The sequence below is a fragment of the Littorina saxatilis genome, linkage group LG8, assembly GCF_037325665.1.
Source record: "Littorina saxatilis isolate snail1 linkage group LG8, US_GU_Lsax_2.0, whole genome shotgun sequence".
Taxonomy (NCBI): Eukaryota; Metazoa; Mollusca; class Gastropoda; order Littorinimorpha; family Littorinidae; genus Littorina; species Littorina saxatilis.
Window position 1 is genome coordinate 58,841,045 of NC_090252.1, and position 21,224 is coordinate 58,862,268.

Genomic DNA, 21,224 nt, shown 5'->3' on the forward strand with positions numbered 1-21,224 from the left:
AGATCAACGCATCGACGCAAAAACTGTCATTATGTAAGTTTGGAACAACAAATCAAGGTCAGATCAGCTATATAATCGCTATTGTGTTTTCAGCGTAGCAATAGGGTCCGATATTTAGACTCGAACAAGTATAATGCGACTCGTCTTCGACTCGTCGCATTATACTTGTCTCGTCTAAATATCGGACCCTATAGTTAGGTCCAGATCCTTACTCCCGTGACCATTCTCTGGCTGCAAAGGTTTGACGATTGATTTGACTTCTATGGACTCTTTAGAACAAAATTAGACCCCCCTACACCTTCGAAAAATGCTGGCATTTTTCACCAGAGGCCAAAATCCAAGATGGCCGCTAGCGCTATCTGGAAAAATCAAGTTTTGAACCAAAGCACCTAGAATTATGTACAAAGACACTTTTTCGGGTAAGTCGACCATGAGGATTCCGATTCTGATATTAATTTGACGTTACGACATCATTTTCATCCAGAAATTCAAGATGGCCGACATCCGGTAGTGTGAAAACTAAACGTTTGAACGGGAGCACCACAAATCACTTCTTTTTTTTTTTTTTTTTTATTTTTTTTTTTTTTTAATTTATTTTTTTTTTTTATTTTTTTTTTTTTTTATTTATTTATTTATTTATTTTTTTTTTTTTTTTTTTTTTTTACAATTTTATTCAAATAAATAACAACAATCAACAATATCTCATACAATGAATTAAATACATCTTATCGAGTACAACAAGCTAACTTTTTTTTAACGTTTTGTTCTTCGAACACTCACACAAAAATGCTTCTTATCTGTAACTGCCTATTAAAAATACTTTCCAACGGTAAAAACGAATTTGTTTTTTTATATATACTAACGCACATCTTTCCGATTAAGATAATGTGGTTCAATTTATACATAGTTGCCTTTTTCACCATTACAAAATGCATACCAAATAAAACATCACTAACTTTCAAAACAATCTTAATTTCTAAAGTACGAAAAATAAATTCTTCAATAAACTTCCAGAATTTGTATACAACCGGGCATTCAAAAAAGAAGTGTTCAATGAAATCAGTTACATCACAACAGTAATTACATTTATTAGTTTCCGTTACTTTCATTTTACACAGGAGAATGTTGGTCGGATAAATGTTGTGCATAATTTTCCAGTGTAAAACTCTTAATCTAGTCTCTTGTGTTGACTGATAGGCAACTATCCAGGATCGTTCATCAATTTCTACATTAAACTTTCTCTTCCAAAATCCTCCGGAACATGGTACATCTGTTTTCATATTAATAATCTCTTTCCGATATTCTTTGGCACTTAACACATTTTTGCCGTTAAACAGTGGGGTAATACAAACATCATCAGTCATATTTACAACATTTTTCCTCATGAATAATGACACAGCGGCTTTTACAACATTATATTCAAGAATTCGGTTTGGCGAATATCCAATCAAATCACATATATCTTGATATGATAATATGTCTCCCGAACGTACAATGTCAGTTAATACCAATACACCTCGTCGTATCCAACTTTCAAAAAATAAAACTTTGCCACTATACGTTATGCATGCATTATTCCATAATAAAATCGGCCCGATTGTCCCACGATCGTAGTGGTTATTATCCAGCCAATATTTTAATACTGCTTTCCAAAAGTGTGATTTCACTAGGTCTAACCCTTTAAATCTTGCACTGTTTACATTCGATAAGAAACATTCAAAGTGCTTTCCAAAACGCAAATACATCATCTTTGGAGTGAGACTCCAATTATCATTTTCATTTGATGTAGTCAGTTGTGAAACCCATTGTAATAAAAAAGAAATTTGCATTTGCCTAATATCGATCATTTTTAAACCACCTTTTTCAATTTCAAAACATAAAACATAAAAACATAAAATCACTTCTTAGTGGGAGACCATCCCGTGTTCGTTCTCATCACCCTGCTCAAGGCCGAGAACCCAAACAAATACCGTGACATTGTGCCCTTTCTTGGTCCCTTCCATACACAGTGTGTGATGATGAGTGCTATCTACAAACGCTACAAGGGGAGTGAGCTAGGGGACGTACTCGTGGCGGGAGGAGTTATTGCTGAGGGCTCCGTTGATCGTGCGCTGCAAGGCAAACATTACAAGAGGGGACTGCGTTGCTTTAGGCTTATGTATGAGGCGCTTATTAGTCAGCTAGTGCAGGGGAGGCTCACGTCTGACCTGGGTGGTGAGACTAGGGAGAACCTGAAGATCCTCAGAGATACAAGTCTCTCCAAAGAATCCCGCGCTGCTGCTCATGAGGCACTGGAGGAGGATGCTGACCTCGAGAGCCTCATCACCAACTTATTCACAAATGTGGAGGGCAGTGACATGGCGGACTACTGGAGGGAATTCCTGACCATGACGGACGCGCTCATGCAGAATGTACACGCGGTCCATATATGCAACTGGGACGGGTACGTCACATCTCTGCGAGCCATGCTGCCATGGATGGTGGCGTACGACAACAACAGATACGGGCGGTGGCTTTCTGATTTCTGGGCGATGCTGACAGCTCTCCCTGCTGATCAGGTCGCCTTTCTTCGTACTGACTTTGCTCAATCCATCACAGGAAACCCTTACTCCAACATGGCCTGGGACATGTGGATCGAATGCACCATGAACAAGGGCAGCAAAATGAAATCTGGCTGGCTCTCCATTCTCCAAAATGAGAAGCAGCTGCTGGTGCACTCGAGAAATGTGAACAATGTGGCCAGGATTCGTGCAGCTCATAACGTCATGGCCAACCGAAAAAAAGCCAACAGAAAGCACACGGAATGCGGCCCAAAACGGATGCGAGAAGATGAGCAGTGTGTGCAGGACCTGGTCGCATGCATGCATGAGTTTGACTCATTTCCGTTTGACCCTTCCTCACCCACCCTCCGCATGCTACAGTCAGCCATGCCTGCCTCTGATGAGCTGGTTGCGGATTTCAAGTCAGCCCATGCTGCAGGGGAGGAAAAGCTGACCAGCTTCTTGCGAGAGAGGGTGTTCAGTAAGAATACCTCCCTCCATGCACCTCTGAGCAAACGCTTGACGTTTGCCAAGATGCCCGACTTGGAGAAGCCCGGGGAGGAACTCAAGGCGAGAGCTGCTGAGATGGAACGGAGCGCTCTCAAGGCAGTAATCGACCTGGTTGAGGTCAGTCAACTTGTGGACCTCTCTGAGTTGTTGGAACATCGTGTTGTCGAGGAGTGTGTGGCCTTATTCAACCCAAACGGCACATACAGGAAGACACAAAAGAGCAAGCTCATCCATAGGCTCTCTCTGCAACCTGTAGAACTGCAGGATCCCCTCATCGCTCTCATCGATATGGGCATGATCTGGAGGATGGCAACGCCATCAACAGAGGATCGACAGACGCAAGATGGTACCCCATACACGTGGTCAGACTACGCCCACAAAGTTTCATCCATCATCATTGCCCGTCATGGTCATGCTGAACGTATTATATGTGTGAACGACCCGTACAACGCAACATACTCAACCAAAGATGATGAGCGAGACCTGCGGGTACAGGGTCAAGCACATGTCCCCAACATCTACATGAAATTGAGCGACCCCTTCCCATCTGCCCACGCGTTCAAAACGCTGCTGTGTAGTGTCAGCAACAAGGAGCGGCTACAAAAGCTTATATGTGACTACCTGAGAGACTTTGCACAGAGTGTTGATGCAGAGATTGTCTACTCTGTTGGCCCCCACTGCACCAACTTGTCAACCAAGGCAACCATGGGAGAACTACAGCTTTGAGCAGTCTGAGGCTGACACTGTCCTCTTTTCCACATATGCAGTTCTGCGCGAATCAGGTTACAGTGGCCCTGTTGTCATTGATGCCGCTGATACGGATGCCTATGTCGCGGCTGCAGTCATCTCACAGCAGCTGCCAGGAATCCTCTGCATCAAGAGGAAGCAGGAGACGGTCTTCTGCCGTGGCCTGGTGACTGACGAGATGGCAAACCTTCGTGGTTGAAAACGACGTTAAACACCAAATAAAGAAAGAAAGAAAGACGAGAAGGCAGACTGTATTGTGCAGCTTCACTGTATGACAGGCTGTGATGCCAACTCAGGTTTCTACGGCAAGGGTAAGACGTCAGTGTTTGACCGGGTTGCAAAGAGCGCTGTGGCCCGACGGCAACTCTTGCAGTGCGGAGATAGCCTTGACCCTGAGGAGGAGGTGCTAGAGGAGCTCTTCCAATTCACGCGACATGCAATCTATGGCGACAACAAGAGTAGCACCATGGCTGAGGCCCGTGCAGCAAAGTGGAAGGCACTGAAAAACAAAGCATTCATCCGTCTGCCTCCAGATGCAGACAGCCTACGCCAACACTGCCTCCGTGCAAACTACTTGGCATATCTAGTGCGTCATCCCTTCCTGAAGAACCACCCCACGCCACTTGGAAACGGCTGGGAGCTGGTGGGTGGTCGCTGTCGCCCTGTCCGCCACACGCAACCTGCTCTCCCGATACACCTACCTATGCACCTACCTGCACAAGGGCCAGCTGAAGAGAGCGAGGAAGATGAGAGCAATGAGGAAGATGATGATGATGATGATGATGTACAGAGGAGGGAGAATGCATTGGAATATGACGATTCAGAATCTAGCGAGGCAGCATGCTCTGATTCGGACTAATTTATCTCACCAATGTCATATTGATTCATCGATTTCATAGCACTGAAAGGAAGGACATAAAAGCACAATTGGTGACTTCTAAATGTGTATCAACTGTGTTGTTGTCATCTTTGTCCAAAGAAAGGGCCGAAAAAGTGCCATTTTCAGAGTAAAACGATTATTATTGACAGTTTGTAATTGGTTTCAACTGAAAACTGTTCATGTTACAGTTATTATACAGAGGTTATTTAGAAGTGTACTAAGTTCTCTTGTCATGCATTCAACAATTGCTTTACTGCAATAGATCCTTATGGAGGATGTTTGCTTGAAGGACAAAAGTTACGTTTTCGCTCTACTGGATGGTGGCCATCTTAAATTATTAGGGCCAAATGATGTCGTAACGTCAAACTAATATCAGAATCGGAATCCTCGTCGTCAACTCACCCGAAAAAGTGTCTTTGTACATAATTCTAGGTGCTTTGGTTCAAAACTTGATTTTTCCAGATAGCGCTGGCGGCCATCTTGGATTTTGGCCTCTGGTGAAAAATGCCAGCATTTTTCGAAGGTGTAGGGGGGTCTAATTTTGTTCTAAAGGGTCCGTAGAAGTCAAATCAATCATCAAACCTTTGCAGCCAGAGAATGGTCACGGGAGTAAGGATCTGGACCTAACTACTATTGCTACGCTGAAAACACAATAGCTGTTATTATTGTAGCACCTCCAACATCACCACCACCACCAGCAATCACCACCACGACAACCTCCACCACCACCACCACCACCAACAACAACAACAACACCACACAACAACAACAACAACACAACACCAACAATTGTTCGAATACAGCTGCAATTACAACATCCGTTCATGGTAAACTTGTGCATCAACAATAATATCAACAACTAAAACAACATCAAATGATGCTACCGAAAATACCACTACTGCAGCTGCTACTCTTAATTACTACTACTAATATTACTGGTAAAGTCTAACCTGCCCTTTCGGCAACCTTTCAGAAGCACCTGCATACAACGATCATCCCAAGAATCTCAGACGAGTTCTTCGTATATACGTGTAAGTCCAAAGTGGCCACCTTTCTAGAACGACCACTTTCGGTCGATCCCTTGGGTGGTCGTTATAAACAGGTTGTTACTACTACTACTACTACTACTACTACTACTACTACTACTACTACTGCTACTGCTGCTGCTGCTGCTGCTGCTACTACTACTACTACTACTACTACTACTACTACTACTACTACTACTACTACTACTACTACTACTACTACTACTACTACTACTACTACTACTACTACTACTACTACTATTGATACTACTGTTATACATGAAACCAATTCCGGTTTGCATCACACATGCGGGTCGACGAACTATTTAGTCCAAACGATGGACTCCTAATTTCACATATGACGTACAGACACAACCTACATGTACTCGCAGTTGGTTCATCGAGAATTGAAGTACCAACCTAGTAAAATAATGTCAACAATGTTTATCAATGCCATTGCCTCCAACTACTGAAATTAACAACTTTGACTAGCTTAGACTATCTAACCTACTGACCACAGTCGTCGCGCTTGTCTTCAATTGTCGCAGTGCTGTGGGGACCATGAACACGCATTTTGAAAACTTAGTTCTCAACATGGCTCACTGTTCACGGTTGTTTATCTACTATTACCGACACTAAAAATGATGATTGGCAGGTTGTTTTCAGACCAAACGTGTTGTGGGTCCTCGGGGAGCGTATATCTCCTTTAGTTTCATCCGGATTTGATCGGAACAGATGAAACAGAAGACGACGCTCCCCTCGGATCGGCAAAAAAACCAACAACACGTGTCTGCAAAAAAAACATCAAACATCGTAAGCATGTCAAAGTTGTTATTGTTGGTGTGTTTTTTACCCGTATGGATGGTGCCAGCGAAGATTGGACCATGCCCAGGAATCATTTCCACGGAGATGAGGTGCGCTCCATCAGAAGTCATGAGTTCTATCTCAGCATCGCATTTGCCGCGGAAGAATAATTTGCCATTGTCCAAATACGTGGAGAGTTCTGTTGGTGCAGTTGACAGACGTGTAGTCTGAAAAGCAAATCGTGTAGCAAGTATCGTTGTTTCCAGGCTGTAGACGTATCACAAAGCTTTCAATTCAAACACACACACACACACACACACACACACACACACACACACACACACACACACACACACACACACACACACACATATAGACACACAAACAAACACACACAACACACAACGCGCACACACACACACACACACACACACACACATACATACACGCAAACACACACAGACTCACACACATACACACAGAGACACAGACAGACAAACACACACACTCACAAACACACACACACACAAACACACACACACATACACACACACAGGCAGCTGATATCATCACTACTCACTTGGCCCTGATTTGTAGTGTACCAGCGACATATGGTATTGTTGTCAGAAGTATACAGGTTGTTAAAAGAGACAGTTCCTGTCACATTCCACGTGTTGTGCCAGCTCACTGAGGCATTGTGTAGCTCTGCCTTCCCTTAAAACATTGTTTGGTGTTATAATATTTTGTTATTAAGCAATGCTTATCATTGTTTTGATAACGACAATACAATCGGCGAATAATGATGATGATGATGATGATGATGATGATGATGATGATGATGATGATAATGCTGCTGCTGCTGCTGCTGCTGCCGCTGCTGCTGCTGCTGCTGCTGCTGCTGCTGCTGATGATGATGATGATGATGATGATGTGCAGTTCTGTTTAGACTTTGTTTCTTGACGCTAACAATCAGCACATATCTGTAACATTTAATATGCACAAACACAATACATAAGTATAGACATGTATTTAAACACTTCCCAATTCGTTGTACAATTTAGTCACAAACCAGAGTTGGGTAACTTAAATCTTGGTCCACGCGTCTTAACTTTAAATAGGACGATTCTATTCTAGCACTTTAACTGATGTTTACTAATGTTCAAATATTGCGTTCAAGCATTGGTGTAAGGGTTACTTTATATTTTGGCACTAGTATATGATACTGTTTGCGGTATTGTTTCAGTCAAAATCATGTAACATGATTATCCGTAAGAACGCACAATATAACGGAATAATACTGACCAAAAACGACAATATACGAGCAAACACCAGAATAATGCCATTGACTACTTTTGAAGAATGACCCGAGGAAAGCCTACATCTACTATCATTGCAAGGCTTCTGATTGTTTGTCTCTCTGTCCGTCACACTTTTTGATTGTTTGAAACTCTGATTTGCTTGACATTTGGCATGGCATATACCACTGTTATGGCAACACAGTAACGCCCTTGCAATTGGAACTAGGATTGGAATAAACTATGTTCAGAAATACCCGCTTTAGTGTACAACAATCATTAATATCCGTTTACAATAACACACAGACGGCCAATTAAAACAAGCAATTGCAGCGACTAACTGACTCCGATGTGTATGCAGTGCAGTGTCCGCTCGATTGTATGCCTTATTCTTCGAAAATCTGCACGTCGGAGCCACGATTCACTGGCGATGGCCTGCAGTGATCGCTGAGCATGCGTGTTTCTCAATCACCCGTGATCTCAAGCGAAACTCCTGTTATATATCATACAAGTGTTGACACCACACTGAGTTATGGCTCGTTGAAATAAGCGCGCCTATGTGTTTAATGTGCTTCGTTTGAATGTTCTTGTAAGTCGTATGTCAATGTGTATCGTTCACAGGCAGGTTAGACGTCTCGAAGACATATTTCCATGTTAATGTACTAGTACGTGTTGTTATTGTTATTTCTACATGTAGTATTGTCATCATTTTCACGAGTTTTCATTCACAAGCACCTGGTAAAATAAATCTCATGTTCCCCAGGCAATACATCCCCGGTTACCATAGTTGCAGGAAGCAGGTTATACATGGGTAATCAAAAGCAAACCCAATAGAAACGCTCGGGGATTCTTCGGCTCTTTTCATTGGCGTTTCCCCAGACCTAAACAGACGACACGACACTGCTTTGCAAAGTTCCATAAACGAACTGGCAAACTGGCAAAAGTAAACAAAAAACAAAACTACTTCATGAAAGGTTATAAATTCATCATAAACAAATGAAACCTAGCGATGTGTTTTGTCTTCTTATAAAGTCATGGAGTGCGTGTATCTGTGTTTCGATTCACAGCCGTTCGGAGAAACACGAACGTCAAGTTCAAGTCAAACCAATTGACCCCTGACACACACATTTTGACCCGTGCACAAGACGTTGTATCGATAAACGAAGCGCAAATAAGAAATAATAATACAAGCAAAGAAAATAGCAACAAGATATGCCAACATCTAACAAAGCCGAGCAAGCAGAATGACAGGTCTAATGAAAAACAAAGAGGCACTGAGTCGGAAACAAGATCGCGATTGTTTCCTTCGCTGCACGACGCAAATCGTCTGTGACCTTTGACCCAACGTAGCTTCCACATTCGATCACTAAGCTTAATATTTACAACTGAAAGCCGAGGGGGTGGAATACCGAGATGAACCTACAGAAATGTGCATCGTCAAACCTGACATATTCATCCCAACATTTTATGAACTCAAAAACACAGAAAGTTGCTTTCACACGCCAGCTTTGATTGCCAGTGATTATCAAAACGGAACTCGTGTGGTTATCAAAACGATACTCGTGTTTCAAAGCATGGCTCCCTGTGTTGATTGTGCACTTATTTTCTCACTACCAAAATGATGACAAAAACGATGTTTGGATGTTTGTTGTCAGACCAGCTTTTTTGTCGGTTCTCGGGGGGCATATCGACTTCGGCCTTGGTCCATAAATATGAAACAAAAGACGATATGCTCCCCCTCGGACCGACAAAAAAGCTGGTCTGTCAACAACCCATCAAACATCTCATATTGTCGGCTTTCAGACGGGACAAGCGATTGTAACCGTAACGAATCCTAAACTGCGATCTCTATATTTTGAAAAGAAATGAGGTTAAACCGATCGGACACTCCACAACACACACATCTGAGTTTAGTTATTCGCCGCAATTTCTGGATTTTAACTGGTTGACAACTTGTTGTTGTGACCGGATATTGTTTCTAGCTGTGCAATAAAGCAGCCAGCAACTCCCTGGCAATGCTTGGACATTCTGAAAGGGTTATTTCTGAGAAGAAAAAAACCCCGTCTATTTACTTTATTAAACAACTAATGGAAAAGGTAAATGTCACAATGTTGATATGTATAATGTAAAGCCTGTCCTTAATTGGACGAAGTCGACTTCGCGAAGTTTCCGGACCGATAATTTGTCAGTTAATTGAACTACTTTCAGCAGAGCTTCGCGAAGTCCAAGGTAGTACACTCTGCTCTTTCGAGTGTGATTTCTACGTCCGTCTTGAATCAAAAAGCACTCTTCTTCATGTCAACATTTTCGAAGCGATGAAGTGGACGAAGTACTTCGCCGTAGCTGCGGGTTTTCGGTATAACGATTTCGCGAAGCTTCGCGTAGTCGACTTCGTGCTTACCTAAGGACGGGCTTAAAGGCAGCAAGGGGGTGGAGATGACCATCGCCCTCATAAATCATGAACGCCAGACCACAACTGACTGCCAATTGGAAGGTTAAGATGGTCAGAGAAACAAAGGTATCTGCGTTGTTCGCAGTTGTGTAACATTCTTGACAAATGAATACACGCATGTTGCGACTTAAGTGGTTGAGAGGACAAATGATTCACTGGCCAGTAGTGCTGATTAGCTCATTACAGCTGTCTAACTTCTGCTGAAACACGTCAGACACTCAGACCGCTGCTCAGTACATCAGACACTTTAATTGTTTCATGAATTCGTCTACTCGAGACGGCTTACTATCCGACTGAACAATTAAATCCAACTGAAATTTAACAAGCCATGTTGAAATTAATGTCTGTCGTCTTCCCAGTCACTCACTTCCCGAAATCAAGCCCACTTAAACTTGCTTGAAAAAACAAATGTGTTTGGTAAATCACTTATGACGATGCCAGAGCATGCATTGATTTTACGAGAAACGCCTATATTTCGCCTTTTAAAGGTTTAAACGAGACAAATGTATATTTCGTCAGAATGGCCAATTCTACAAATGTTGTTTCTCTCGGCAAAGATAAAATATGTTATGTTAGTTGGATTCGGAGGTCGCGTGTGCTCAAAACACGTGTGACATATTAAAACCATACTCGGTACAGAAACAACGTTTTTCATACCCACCCCAGTACATTTCACAAACGGTTGCAATGTTACTTATTTATCCTAATGCAAGGGCGGATCCAGGATCTTATGGAAGGGGGGGGCCCACCCAAACTTGTTTGCACAAACTTGAAGGCGCCAAGCGCCTGAATTGAGGGCGCCGAACATGCTAGGGGGGTCCGGGGGCATGCCCCCCCGGAATTTTGGTTTTCAAGGAAGCAAAATGCTGCAATGTAAGGCCACCTGAGCTCAGAAACTGTCATGTAATCATCTCTCTCTCTCTCTCTCTCTCTCTCTCTCTCTCTCTCTCTCTCTCTCTCTCTCTCTCTCTCTCTCTCTCTCTCTCTCTCTCTCTCTCTCTCTCTCTCTCTCTCTCTCTCTCTCTCTCTCTCTAGCAATGTCTTGCTTGTTTGATTGATTTTCTTTAAAATGTAATGTATGGATTAGAGCATGATGTTGAGAAAATGCAAGCTGCACTATACCACTTAATTCACATCAATCAACTCGCAATTTACCTGAATGCAATGCATTTTGTGTACATATGTATAATGTGTTTTCACTTTAGTTATCTGTTAAAATGTAGAATTTTAGTTTTTCTATTTTCTATTTTTTATCTTGTATTTTTATTTCATTTTTGTAGTTAGTCCCTCTTTAGGGCGAGGGCTGGATGTAAAAAAGCAGACCACTGCTTAATCTACTACCCTCGTTAAATAAATAAATGTCATTGTCATTGTCATTGTCTCCTCTCCTCTCCTCTCCTCTCCTATTCTCTCCTCTCCTCTCCTCTCCTCTCTCTCTCTCTGTCTTTCTCTCTCTCTTTCTCTCTCTCTCTCTCTCTCTCTCTCTCTCTCTCTCTCTCTCTCTCTCTCTCTCTCTCTCTCTCTCTCTCTCTCTCTCTCTCTCTCTCTCTCTCTCTCTATGCAGCCTTTATAGATTTTCGGAAGCGTTTGACTCTGTTCACAGGGATAAACTATGGAAAGTACTGGATCAGAATGGCATGAGTGGAAAGATTGTTTTAGCCCTTAAAAGTATGTATACGACAGTGAAAACGTGTGTTCGAGCAGGAGGTGAACTTTTAGATGTATTCATGTGTCCAGTCGGCCTAAAACAGGGTGAAAACTGCTCACCGATTTTGTTCTCATTGTTTATTAACGAATTAACCAAAGACATTATGGCAAATGGAAGACACGGTATTCAATTGTCACCGGATTTAGTCGAATTATTGATTTTGTTGTTTGCGGATGATGTGGTTTTAATCTCTGATAGTGTCATCGGTTTGCAAAACCAGCTAAATGTTTTATTGACCACCTCAAAGAAGCTTCAGGTAGTCGTAAATATGGCTAAATCGAACATAGTTGTGTTTAGAAACGGTGGTCATCTAGCATTACGAGAAAAATGGTTCTTTGGTGATAGTGAAGTGAAAGTTGTAAACATGTATAAATATTTAGGAGTCTATATGTCCACAAGAATCTCTTTCTCCCACACTCTAAACGACCTTGCTGATCGCGCGAGAAAGGGAGTATCAGCTATCCTCAAACTTCTTTGGAGTATTGGGGAATATTCTCCTGATACATTTTTTAAACTGTTTGACAGTCAAATACAACCGATCTTGACGTACGGTTCGGAGGTCTGGGGACTCTCTGCTGATCAACAAATTGTTGAAAGAGTACATTTGTCTGCCATTAAAAGGTTTGTCGGTGTCCATTCGAAGTCACCAAGGCATATAGTTTACGGTGAAACAGGACGTTATCCTCTGTTTGTGGTGACGCACATAAAGTGTATGAAGTTTTGGCTTCGATTAACTCGGATGGATGGCAACAGGTACCCCAAGAAAGTGTATAATATGCTACTGTCTATACAAAGGCAAAATTACACGACATGGGCTTGTAACGTTCGTAATGTTTTGTACAAGTATGGATTTGGTGAAGTGTGGGAAGCACAAGGTGTTGGTGATATTTCCACGTTTGTAAGAGAATTTCGCCAAAGACTTGTCGATTGCTTTAGACAGGATTGGCATAGTTCCCTTGAATCACACGTTTTTTATAATGTGTATTCGTTATTTAAGCAGTCCTTGTGTATGAGTGGTTATTTGTATCAGATAAGAAATGTTCATTTGAGAAGAATGTTAGCACGTTTCAGATTTGGTATGTCACCCTTAAATAACCACTATTTACAGTATAAACCCAATGTGAATAACGTAGACAGATTTTGCCCTTTGTGCTCACTGGAGACGGAAATACATTTTTTACTTGTTTGTCCCGCATATAATGAGATCAGAGTTGAATTAATAGCCTCAAAGTATTATCGGAACCCATCCATGTTTAGAATGTGCCAATTACTATCCTCAACAAATGGCCAAGTGGTAAGACAGTTAGCAACGTATATTTACAAAGCACTACGATTTCGCACTGATTCTCTGGAAAATGCTCAGTTGCAAGATGCAGGTCCATAATGTTGCTTTTTCTGCTTATTTTAACCATTGTTCGCTTGTATAATGTGTCACCAGTCTTGTTATGGGCCGGAGGCCTAACAAATAAAATTTCCGACTTTCCGACTCTCTCTCTCTCTCTCTCTCTCTCTCTCTCTCTCTCTCTCTCTCTCTCTCTCTCTCTCTCTCTCTCTCTCTCTCTCTCTCTCTCTCTCTCTCTCTCTCTCTCTCTCTCTCTCTTTTCTGGTGTTTCTTTCCCTGAAGGGGGGGGGGGGGGGCCCGGGCCCCATTCGCCCCCTCCTAAATCCGCCACTGAAATGGATCAAACAACAAAACACAAACAAACACAAACTTACGAACAACACGAATCTTGCATTCGTCGATTATAGTGTTTCCATTGGCACACTGCATCATCTTGCCTCCGTCCTCTCTGCGAGGGTTGACAACGACCAGTTTACTTGTGGTGTTGGTTCTTTCCGCTATGAAACGTGGAAACCTGATTGTACACTTCATGGGGCATGTACCACATTTCAGACACGATGCAATCTGAGTGCCCCCTCCATTGACGATCGAGTTTAAATTCCACTTTACATCCCAGGATGGGTTTAGATTTTCACAACCCAAGGTCGTGTTGCGGTCCTCCTCAACGTCGATGTATCCCTGTTGACACGCGCCAACGCCAAACTCTGAAAGCAAAACGCACATTTATTACATCTTCAGACATAAGCCTTTTTTTTCCGCGGTTGCTAGTTGCATATACACTGGTATTAACAGTTCCGGTATTTTCTAAGGAAAGAATGGCATAATGTCATGTATTAATCTGTACCTAATACGTTATCATCAGCGTATGCAGCGGAAGCAGCTGTTCATCCAACAAACGTCAGCTTCAGGAGGAGGTGAACCCAACACAAATGTGCACACAATAAGATGTGGGTATATACTTTCCGAAAACATGTTCAAATGCAATTCATGTCAAACACACTCTATTGCTCTAGTACAACACATGATTTAAAATTAGTTTGTTGTGCCTGTTTGTAATACTCTGTAAATAAAAATGTCAAATCCGAGTGCAAGCAACTATAGCGCCTGTATTAAGGTGCACAGTTCCTTTATCGCAGCGAAGCTGGAGGTATCCCACGAACGCTGTACTGGGATGTACAAAACAAACATTCGTTTGAACACAGGTGCAAAAGGCCGTCTGCCACAGTCAATGCGACGGAAGAAAATGTCCTTAGCGCTATCAAAACATGAACAAAACACACAATATCTGCCTTTATCGCCACTGCAGAACAAAAACATAATTGTGTACTTGATTTTAGTCCAAAACAGGGAAACTGACATAAAGTTTAATAACAAATGAATGATTTTCACGGAACCGCATGCAACCGCGCATTAATAACTCGCCTGTGCAGGTAGACTGGTTGAGTGATTAGGACTGATTCGATCAAACCTTAGCACAAACAAGGACGCTCGCCTCAGTGTAAGAAAGCGTAGGTGAGAGTGTGCACTGCAACATTGGCCAAAATACCACGTTTATGTGTGTGTGTGTGTGTGTGTGTGTGTATGTGTGTGTGTGTGTGTGTGTGTGTGTGTGTGTGTGTGTGTGTGTGTGTGTGTGTGTGTGTGCGTGCGTGCGTGCGTGTGATAAGCTTATCTTTGACCGAAGATGTATGATTTGATGTTGATAGTACGTACACGGCTTTTCGATCAACTGTCACATTTGACCCCACATGAAAATAAAAACATTATGTAATGTACTATTTGTGTGTGTGTGTGTGTGTGTGTGTGTGTGTGTGTGTGTGTGTGTGTGTGTGTGTGTGTGTGTGTGTGTTAGTCTACCCGCCTCCTCCCCCCCCACACACACATACACACACACAGACACACCAACCCCACTCCTAAAACAAGGGAATCGTAACACGCAAGTAACCTCAACCTGAGCTTGGGTTTAATCATTTTAAAGATTTATTCATAAGACACAATATTGTGTTATTCAAATCAGACTTTTAGAAGCTAGAATGCGCTCCCTTGTTTTGAAAAAAAACGCCATGCAACAACAACAGCAACAACACCAACAACAACAACAACAACAACAACAACAACAACAACAACAACAACAACAACAACAAAAACAACAACAACAGCAGCAGCGTATCACAAAACAGATATAACAACAATCGCACCAACGAAAAAGTTGTGGCAGTGCAGCCAAACAAACTCACCTTTGACAACGTTCAGATCGCATCTTGCCTGTGAGTTGTTACTGAAGCTGGAACACACAACAGTAGCACCGTTGAGATTTTGAACATTATCCAGAAGCCGTAACGTTGACCTGTCGTGGAATCGTTCCACTTTGTAAAGAAAGCTGTTGCTGACAAAACACGGTGGACAGTTGCTATTCCCAAAGCATTGTCTGCAATCTGAAATTCGGGTTTGGTGTCCGTTGACTGTGACGGACCAGTAGATGTTGTTGCCGAACTTCATTCCGGTGCATTGAACCGACGGTCGTGATCCAGTAAGGAAAGAACGTTGTTCACAATCACCGAGGCTGAAGGTCAGAGCTGCAGAGAGAGGCAACAGAGGTAGACATAAGGTACGAGCAGTTAATGAGGCAGAGGGGAGACGGAGGGAGGTTTCGATTGTGTTTGCGTTGTGTGATGATACTCATGCTATGATGTCTTAATCCCAAGCGCAAGACAAATTCTTCTATGTGAAAATTGAAGCCAATAAAATTTGAGTTGAGTTGAGTACGCTTCAGGCATCATTAAGAACAAAAATAAACCGAAGCCATACAAAAACAAAACATACTAACAAACAACAACACAAACAAACATATATACACGCACAAAATAACTAGTAAAAAAGCCTGATCAAACCATCTAAGCCTCTACAAATCAAATTCAAAGCAAGCAACAAGCAGCAACAAAAAAGAAAACTACAACTTCAGAAAAAACAAACACCACCAGACTGACAGCGTCGGAGGCGGACAAACAGAAACAAGTGACAACGACGGGCAGACAGAAAGGCAGAGGCTATATATTATGTTATGTCCCACTTTACGTTCATAATATATTTGCTACTATGGGTACTCAAACATTGTGCATAGGTACGAACTGTTACTATTTTCTGATGTAAAAATCCAAACAAATCGTACGATTAACATAGACAATAATCGCCAACCAAACAAGCTTTGAGGACAACGGTAACATGTCTGAAAATTGTGTCACTATAAACGTATGTTTGTGTCAGGGGCAGAATTCATTTGAAACTCGATCAGTTCATTCACCTGAAGGTGAACAGATTAAGAGAAGACAAAGCGTAACACACATCAGCAGCTCCATATCTATCCTGCGGTATACTTTGAAGAAAACTCCAAAGTGACAATTCACATAGCATATTACATTGACGCAGGAAGCTATGGCTTCAAAGGCGGATATCAACACATCCTGTTACTGAACACACGCAAACCGCCCTCAGTCGTCATCCACTCTTGTCGCACGCAGCGTTATGGTTATGCTTAAAGACGCAGTCATTCCCTGTAAACGATTTGGATCGCCATCTCTTGTGCTGGCCGCGTGTTGCATGATATAAGACCACCGCTCCATTTAAACACTTACATCATTTAAACAGTGCACGGATATTTCCTGTGTATAGTGATATTTTTTTCTAATTAAATTGATTTATTGAAAAAGCTAGTGACCAGATCTGAGATGGTGAGCTAAATCGTTGACATGTGAAGGAGTGTGCTTTAAACCCACCTTCTCAGAGCAAATGTGCATAATACCCAAAACATGTTGACCATACTTAGGACTAACTTAAGAGAACAGAGCTTTCGTAGAAACGGATGCTGGATAAAGGTCGTTTGCAAAGGTGTAAGTTTGTTAAATTAACGTGGTACAAATATCTTTTAATCACAGAAAGCAGTTGTGTTGTACGTTGTTGGTGTGTGTCCAAATTAAAACGTGTGTGTAGCGCATGAACGAGACTCGACGGATCTAATTTGTTGGCATGATACATAATTAGTTAATTAGTTGAATCGTAGGTTAGTTATTTGGTAAGTGTGTTATATATTTAGGTAGTTGATTAGTCTGCTAATACATTCATTGAATAGAAATGCACAAAACAATTGTTCTTTTGAAGAATGTGTAGTGTGTATCGAAAGACCGTTCTGTCGTTCTCTTTCTCTCTGTTAGTCCAACTGTATGTCTTCTTAGTGATACATTCCTGTGTACAATATCAACAGCCTGCATTCTGTGCAAAGCGGGATTTATGTTATACTTCAGTTTTTTATGTGGCTTTCCAGAAAGTAGTTAATAATGCACACCAAAACACCCAACTCTCCAAAGGAGGCGGTTCTGCGATCGTAAGCAGCACTGTTGTTACTGGAAGGAGTGTGCCTTTAACAAATACTAATACGAAGCTTTGTTAGTTAGTTCGTATATGTGACCCTCCACCACGGAATGAGTCGCATGTCACCTTTGCATGATTTTCATATTGTTACATTTTTCCAAAGAGTTTTTTATGCTCTATCCAGTGGTGAAAACCGTTTTAGAAAAGAGCGAAAACTGTTTGAGTTATAAGCCTGTGACTAAGGTGACCCTCACACTGTTACCAGACACTCCCCGGACTTTTATTAAGCCTAGCGCAGAACCGCGCGAGGTGACATGCGACTCATTTCGTGGTGGAGGGTCACATATATCAACGTTTACAGCTGTCTGGATTTCACAGAACAACAAAAGTATACTTTATGTTGAAAACGGTGTTTGATGTTTGTTTCGATCCTTTAGCAACGACCACACTCCGGCACCAAAGAAAAGGGTCGAGTACAAGCTATAAGTATGGTTGGCACATGAAAGTATCGATCTAAATAAGGGAAACGGGTATCATTTTAACTCACAGCAAACACTACATTTTTAATAGCATTCCGGGGCCCGGCTTCGCCCGGGTTTTACGTCAATCCTGTTCATCGTTTGAAAATGATAAAGTATGCTTGCATGGTAAGAGTTACCTCCCTTTCATGGCTAAAAAAAAAAGCCAGAGTTGCCTCCCTTGGCTTCGAGAACAATCCTGTACTGTCCAGTCAAGCTGTTTCTTCTTCATTTATTCTACGTATAATAGCAATACAGAATGTCAATTATCACTGGCATTATGCACAGATGAACAGTAGACTCTGTTCCAAACTTTATACGGTGTATTCCATACTGAGGAGTTGCATGATCCGAGAAAGGAAACAATGAATTAGGAAACTGAAACCCAGGTGCACATCTGTGGCTCTTAGACAGTGCGCATGCACATTTTCTTTTTCTTGCCTTTTTGTCACCCGTGAGTTATGTCGACCACAGACAGACACACACACACTTAACATTCATTGTATATGTGGTAGAGATAAAATGGTTGGTGGTTGGTTTTTGATGTCACTTGAACTATACCTGGCCAACAAAATATTGTAACAAATTTCGCACCCAAATTAAAGTATTAATTCCCGTGAAATTTTATTAAAACTGTATATGCCAGTTAAGGCCGTTCACTTGACTATCAGGATCATATTTTGGATTAAATGTTTCGGAAAAAGTTGTTAAACCCGTCATATGATTGTTCACTTGTGTCCAACAAATTCATGACTTCGCATGTCTTTAGAAAAATGATTGATACACACAATGAGAAAGTTGTATGTGCGTGTATGCACTGACACAAATTTGCTAGGCTTGTAAACATGCTTCATATTTAAGGGATGACTCTGGTGCCACAGCGATGCTCAGCAAAGCGTGACCGCAGCATGTGTTGAGAGGCAAGCAGCGATAACAGCAGTCAAAGCGAAACAGCGTGCACGTTCCATATTTTTTTCATGTGTTTGCATGATTAACAAATTTACGCCAGTAGTTACCCGCACATGAAACTTCGACAGTAACTGTATCAATCGTTTGTCAGTAGACATGCAAAGTCATGCATTTATTTGACATAAGTGAACAATCTCATGACGAGCTTAACAACTTTTTTTTTCCGAAGCATTGCATATCATCTTAACATATAACTGTAACGATCGAACATTTCGCTCGAAGTATTTTTAGTATGTTGGGTAATCATTCTAAAAGTTTCAAAAGCAAACCACCAAATCATTGCTAAAGTACAGCGCTTTTTGTTATGATACCCTTAAAAAAATGACGCACAAATTTCCGTTTTTGACCGCTTATGCGATCGACCACTGCATCAGAAGGAATAGCACAGCACACGCAATACGCAAGCTAGCTAAACAAATCAACCTGTTCAGGGTAGATAATTGATTTGAATTTCTTCTCGTATGTAAAAGTTGCGAAGTTTTGCCGATTGTGATTTTTCGTCGATTTTGAGGGTACCCTTATTTGAGCGGCGGTCACGTGATTCCTGTAAAATATATCCTTAATCCAAAAAGTGATCCTGATTCTCAAGTCAACGGCCTTAACTGGCACATAAAGTTTTAATGAAATTACACAGAAATTACTGCTTTGATTTAGGTGCGAAAATTGTTGCAATAATTTGTTGGCCTAGTTTAGTTAGGCAATGCTAAACCGATTCTCATAGAAAAGAAGAAAACAACAACACAAAAAAACGGCTTCCTTTGAAAATTTAAGTGTTGAATAAACACCTGTGCGAGGCTCATCCGGATAAAACATTTAATGACTTTCCTCATTGAACAAAAAAAATACATTGAGTTGTGTTTGCGAATCTAAGGTCTTTCCCTCAAGTTATGTATAGTATCACTTAAAGTCACGATAATGTTCTTGCCGTACAGCGGCTTGACAAGGCTAGCCCTGTTGATCTGAAGCAACAGTCAGAGAAACAGATCCCCACATGCTGTTTAATGATTCGTTTAATGGGGCAGTGTCGTGTCTCGAGATATCCCTGTGTGGAACATCCCCGTGCAGAGTTGACACGTATTCCACAAACTACTTCCTCGTTTTAGTGTGTAAGTGGTATTTGAGTGAGTTGGATATCAGCAGAGGATAAAGCTACTTGTTACGACATACATTTCGTTTGATTGTTTGTGTATTTGTTTGCTTGATTGTTGTTTCTTTCTGATTTTGTTTCTTCAGTTTTTTTCCTTGTTTGCATTTAGTCAAGTTTTGAGTAAATGTTTTAACGTAGAGTGGGAATCAAGATGAGGTTGTTTGCTTGCGTTCTTCATTTAGTTTCTTGGATTTTGCTTTTCCTCTTGTCTACAGGTATCAAAACAAATCCAACAACACAGGTTAAAGTCAGGTCAATTTTTGGGACTCTTTTATTTGAGTGGCGGTAACGTGACCCCATGTTAAACGAAATTGTTGATAGAAAAGTGTGCGATATAGCCTAGTCCAGTGCCTCAAACAGCATAGATAGTTCAAATGAAATTACACGGACATGAATGTTCTTTTTGCCGTGCGAAAAGTCTTGCAATAATTGTGTTGCGCAGTTTTAGTTCACACGGAAATGGCACTTTCAGTTCGTGAATCGTTTCGTGCCATAGAATGTTTTGACCAAGCTGAATGCAATGTTAACAGTTACAAATCCTGTGTGAGGGTTTGTGTGATACCTTGGCTTTAAATCAAGGGTTCGCCGAGTTTGTTAAATAAGCCGAGGAAAGTGCACATGCAATTATACGACACGACTCGCAAATAGCTTCCTTGTTCAATAGGCTTTACTGAGGACTGGGGCGTGGCTAATTGTCAAACTATCAGGCTGCTTTAATGATAACGTTTTGTTTGTTTACTTATGTTTTGGTTACTTGTTTTTGTTGTTATTGTTTTTGTGTTTTGTTGTTGTTGTTGTTGTTTTGCTCTGTGATTGCGATTCATTAATGTTGATGTTGCTTGTCCTAGTTGGTTCGTATGGTGTGTGGTGAATGTGTCTTTGTTGTTCGTTTGTTTGTTCGGTTTATTTTCTTGTTTGTTTC

General features: G+C 41.5%; 1 protein-coding gene and 1 long non-coding RNA gene across 2 annotated transcripts in view; one reads left to right on the forward strand and one right to left on the reverse strand.

The window, feature by feature from the left end:
* LOC138972411 (uncharacterized) overlaps positions 1–16,095 on the reverse strand; it is a 22,452-nt gene extending 6,357 nt beyond the window's left edge. The window contains exons 1-4 of the mRNA XM_070345068.1: positions 15,541–16,095; positions 13,678–14,007; positions 7,087–7,220; positions 6,556–6,733 (exon numbers count right to left, since the gene is read on the reverse strand). Of these exons, the coding sequence (XP_070201169.1) occupies positions 6,556–6,733; positions 7,087–7,220; positions 13,678–14,007; positions 15,541–15,802 (904 nt within the window). The 5' untranslated portion in view covers positions 15,803–16,095. The remainder of the gene's footprint in view (positions 1–6,555; positions 6,734–7,086; positions 7,221–13,677; positions 14,008–15,540) is intronic.
* The window catches only part of LOC138973958 (uncharacterized), a 451,362-nt gene that overhangs the window by 301,617 nt on the left and 128,521 nt on the right, over positions 1–21,224 (forward strand). The gene's annotated exons all lie outside the window — the stretch shown is intronic.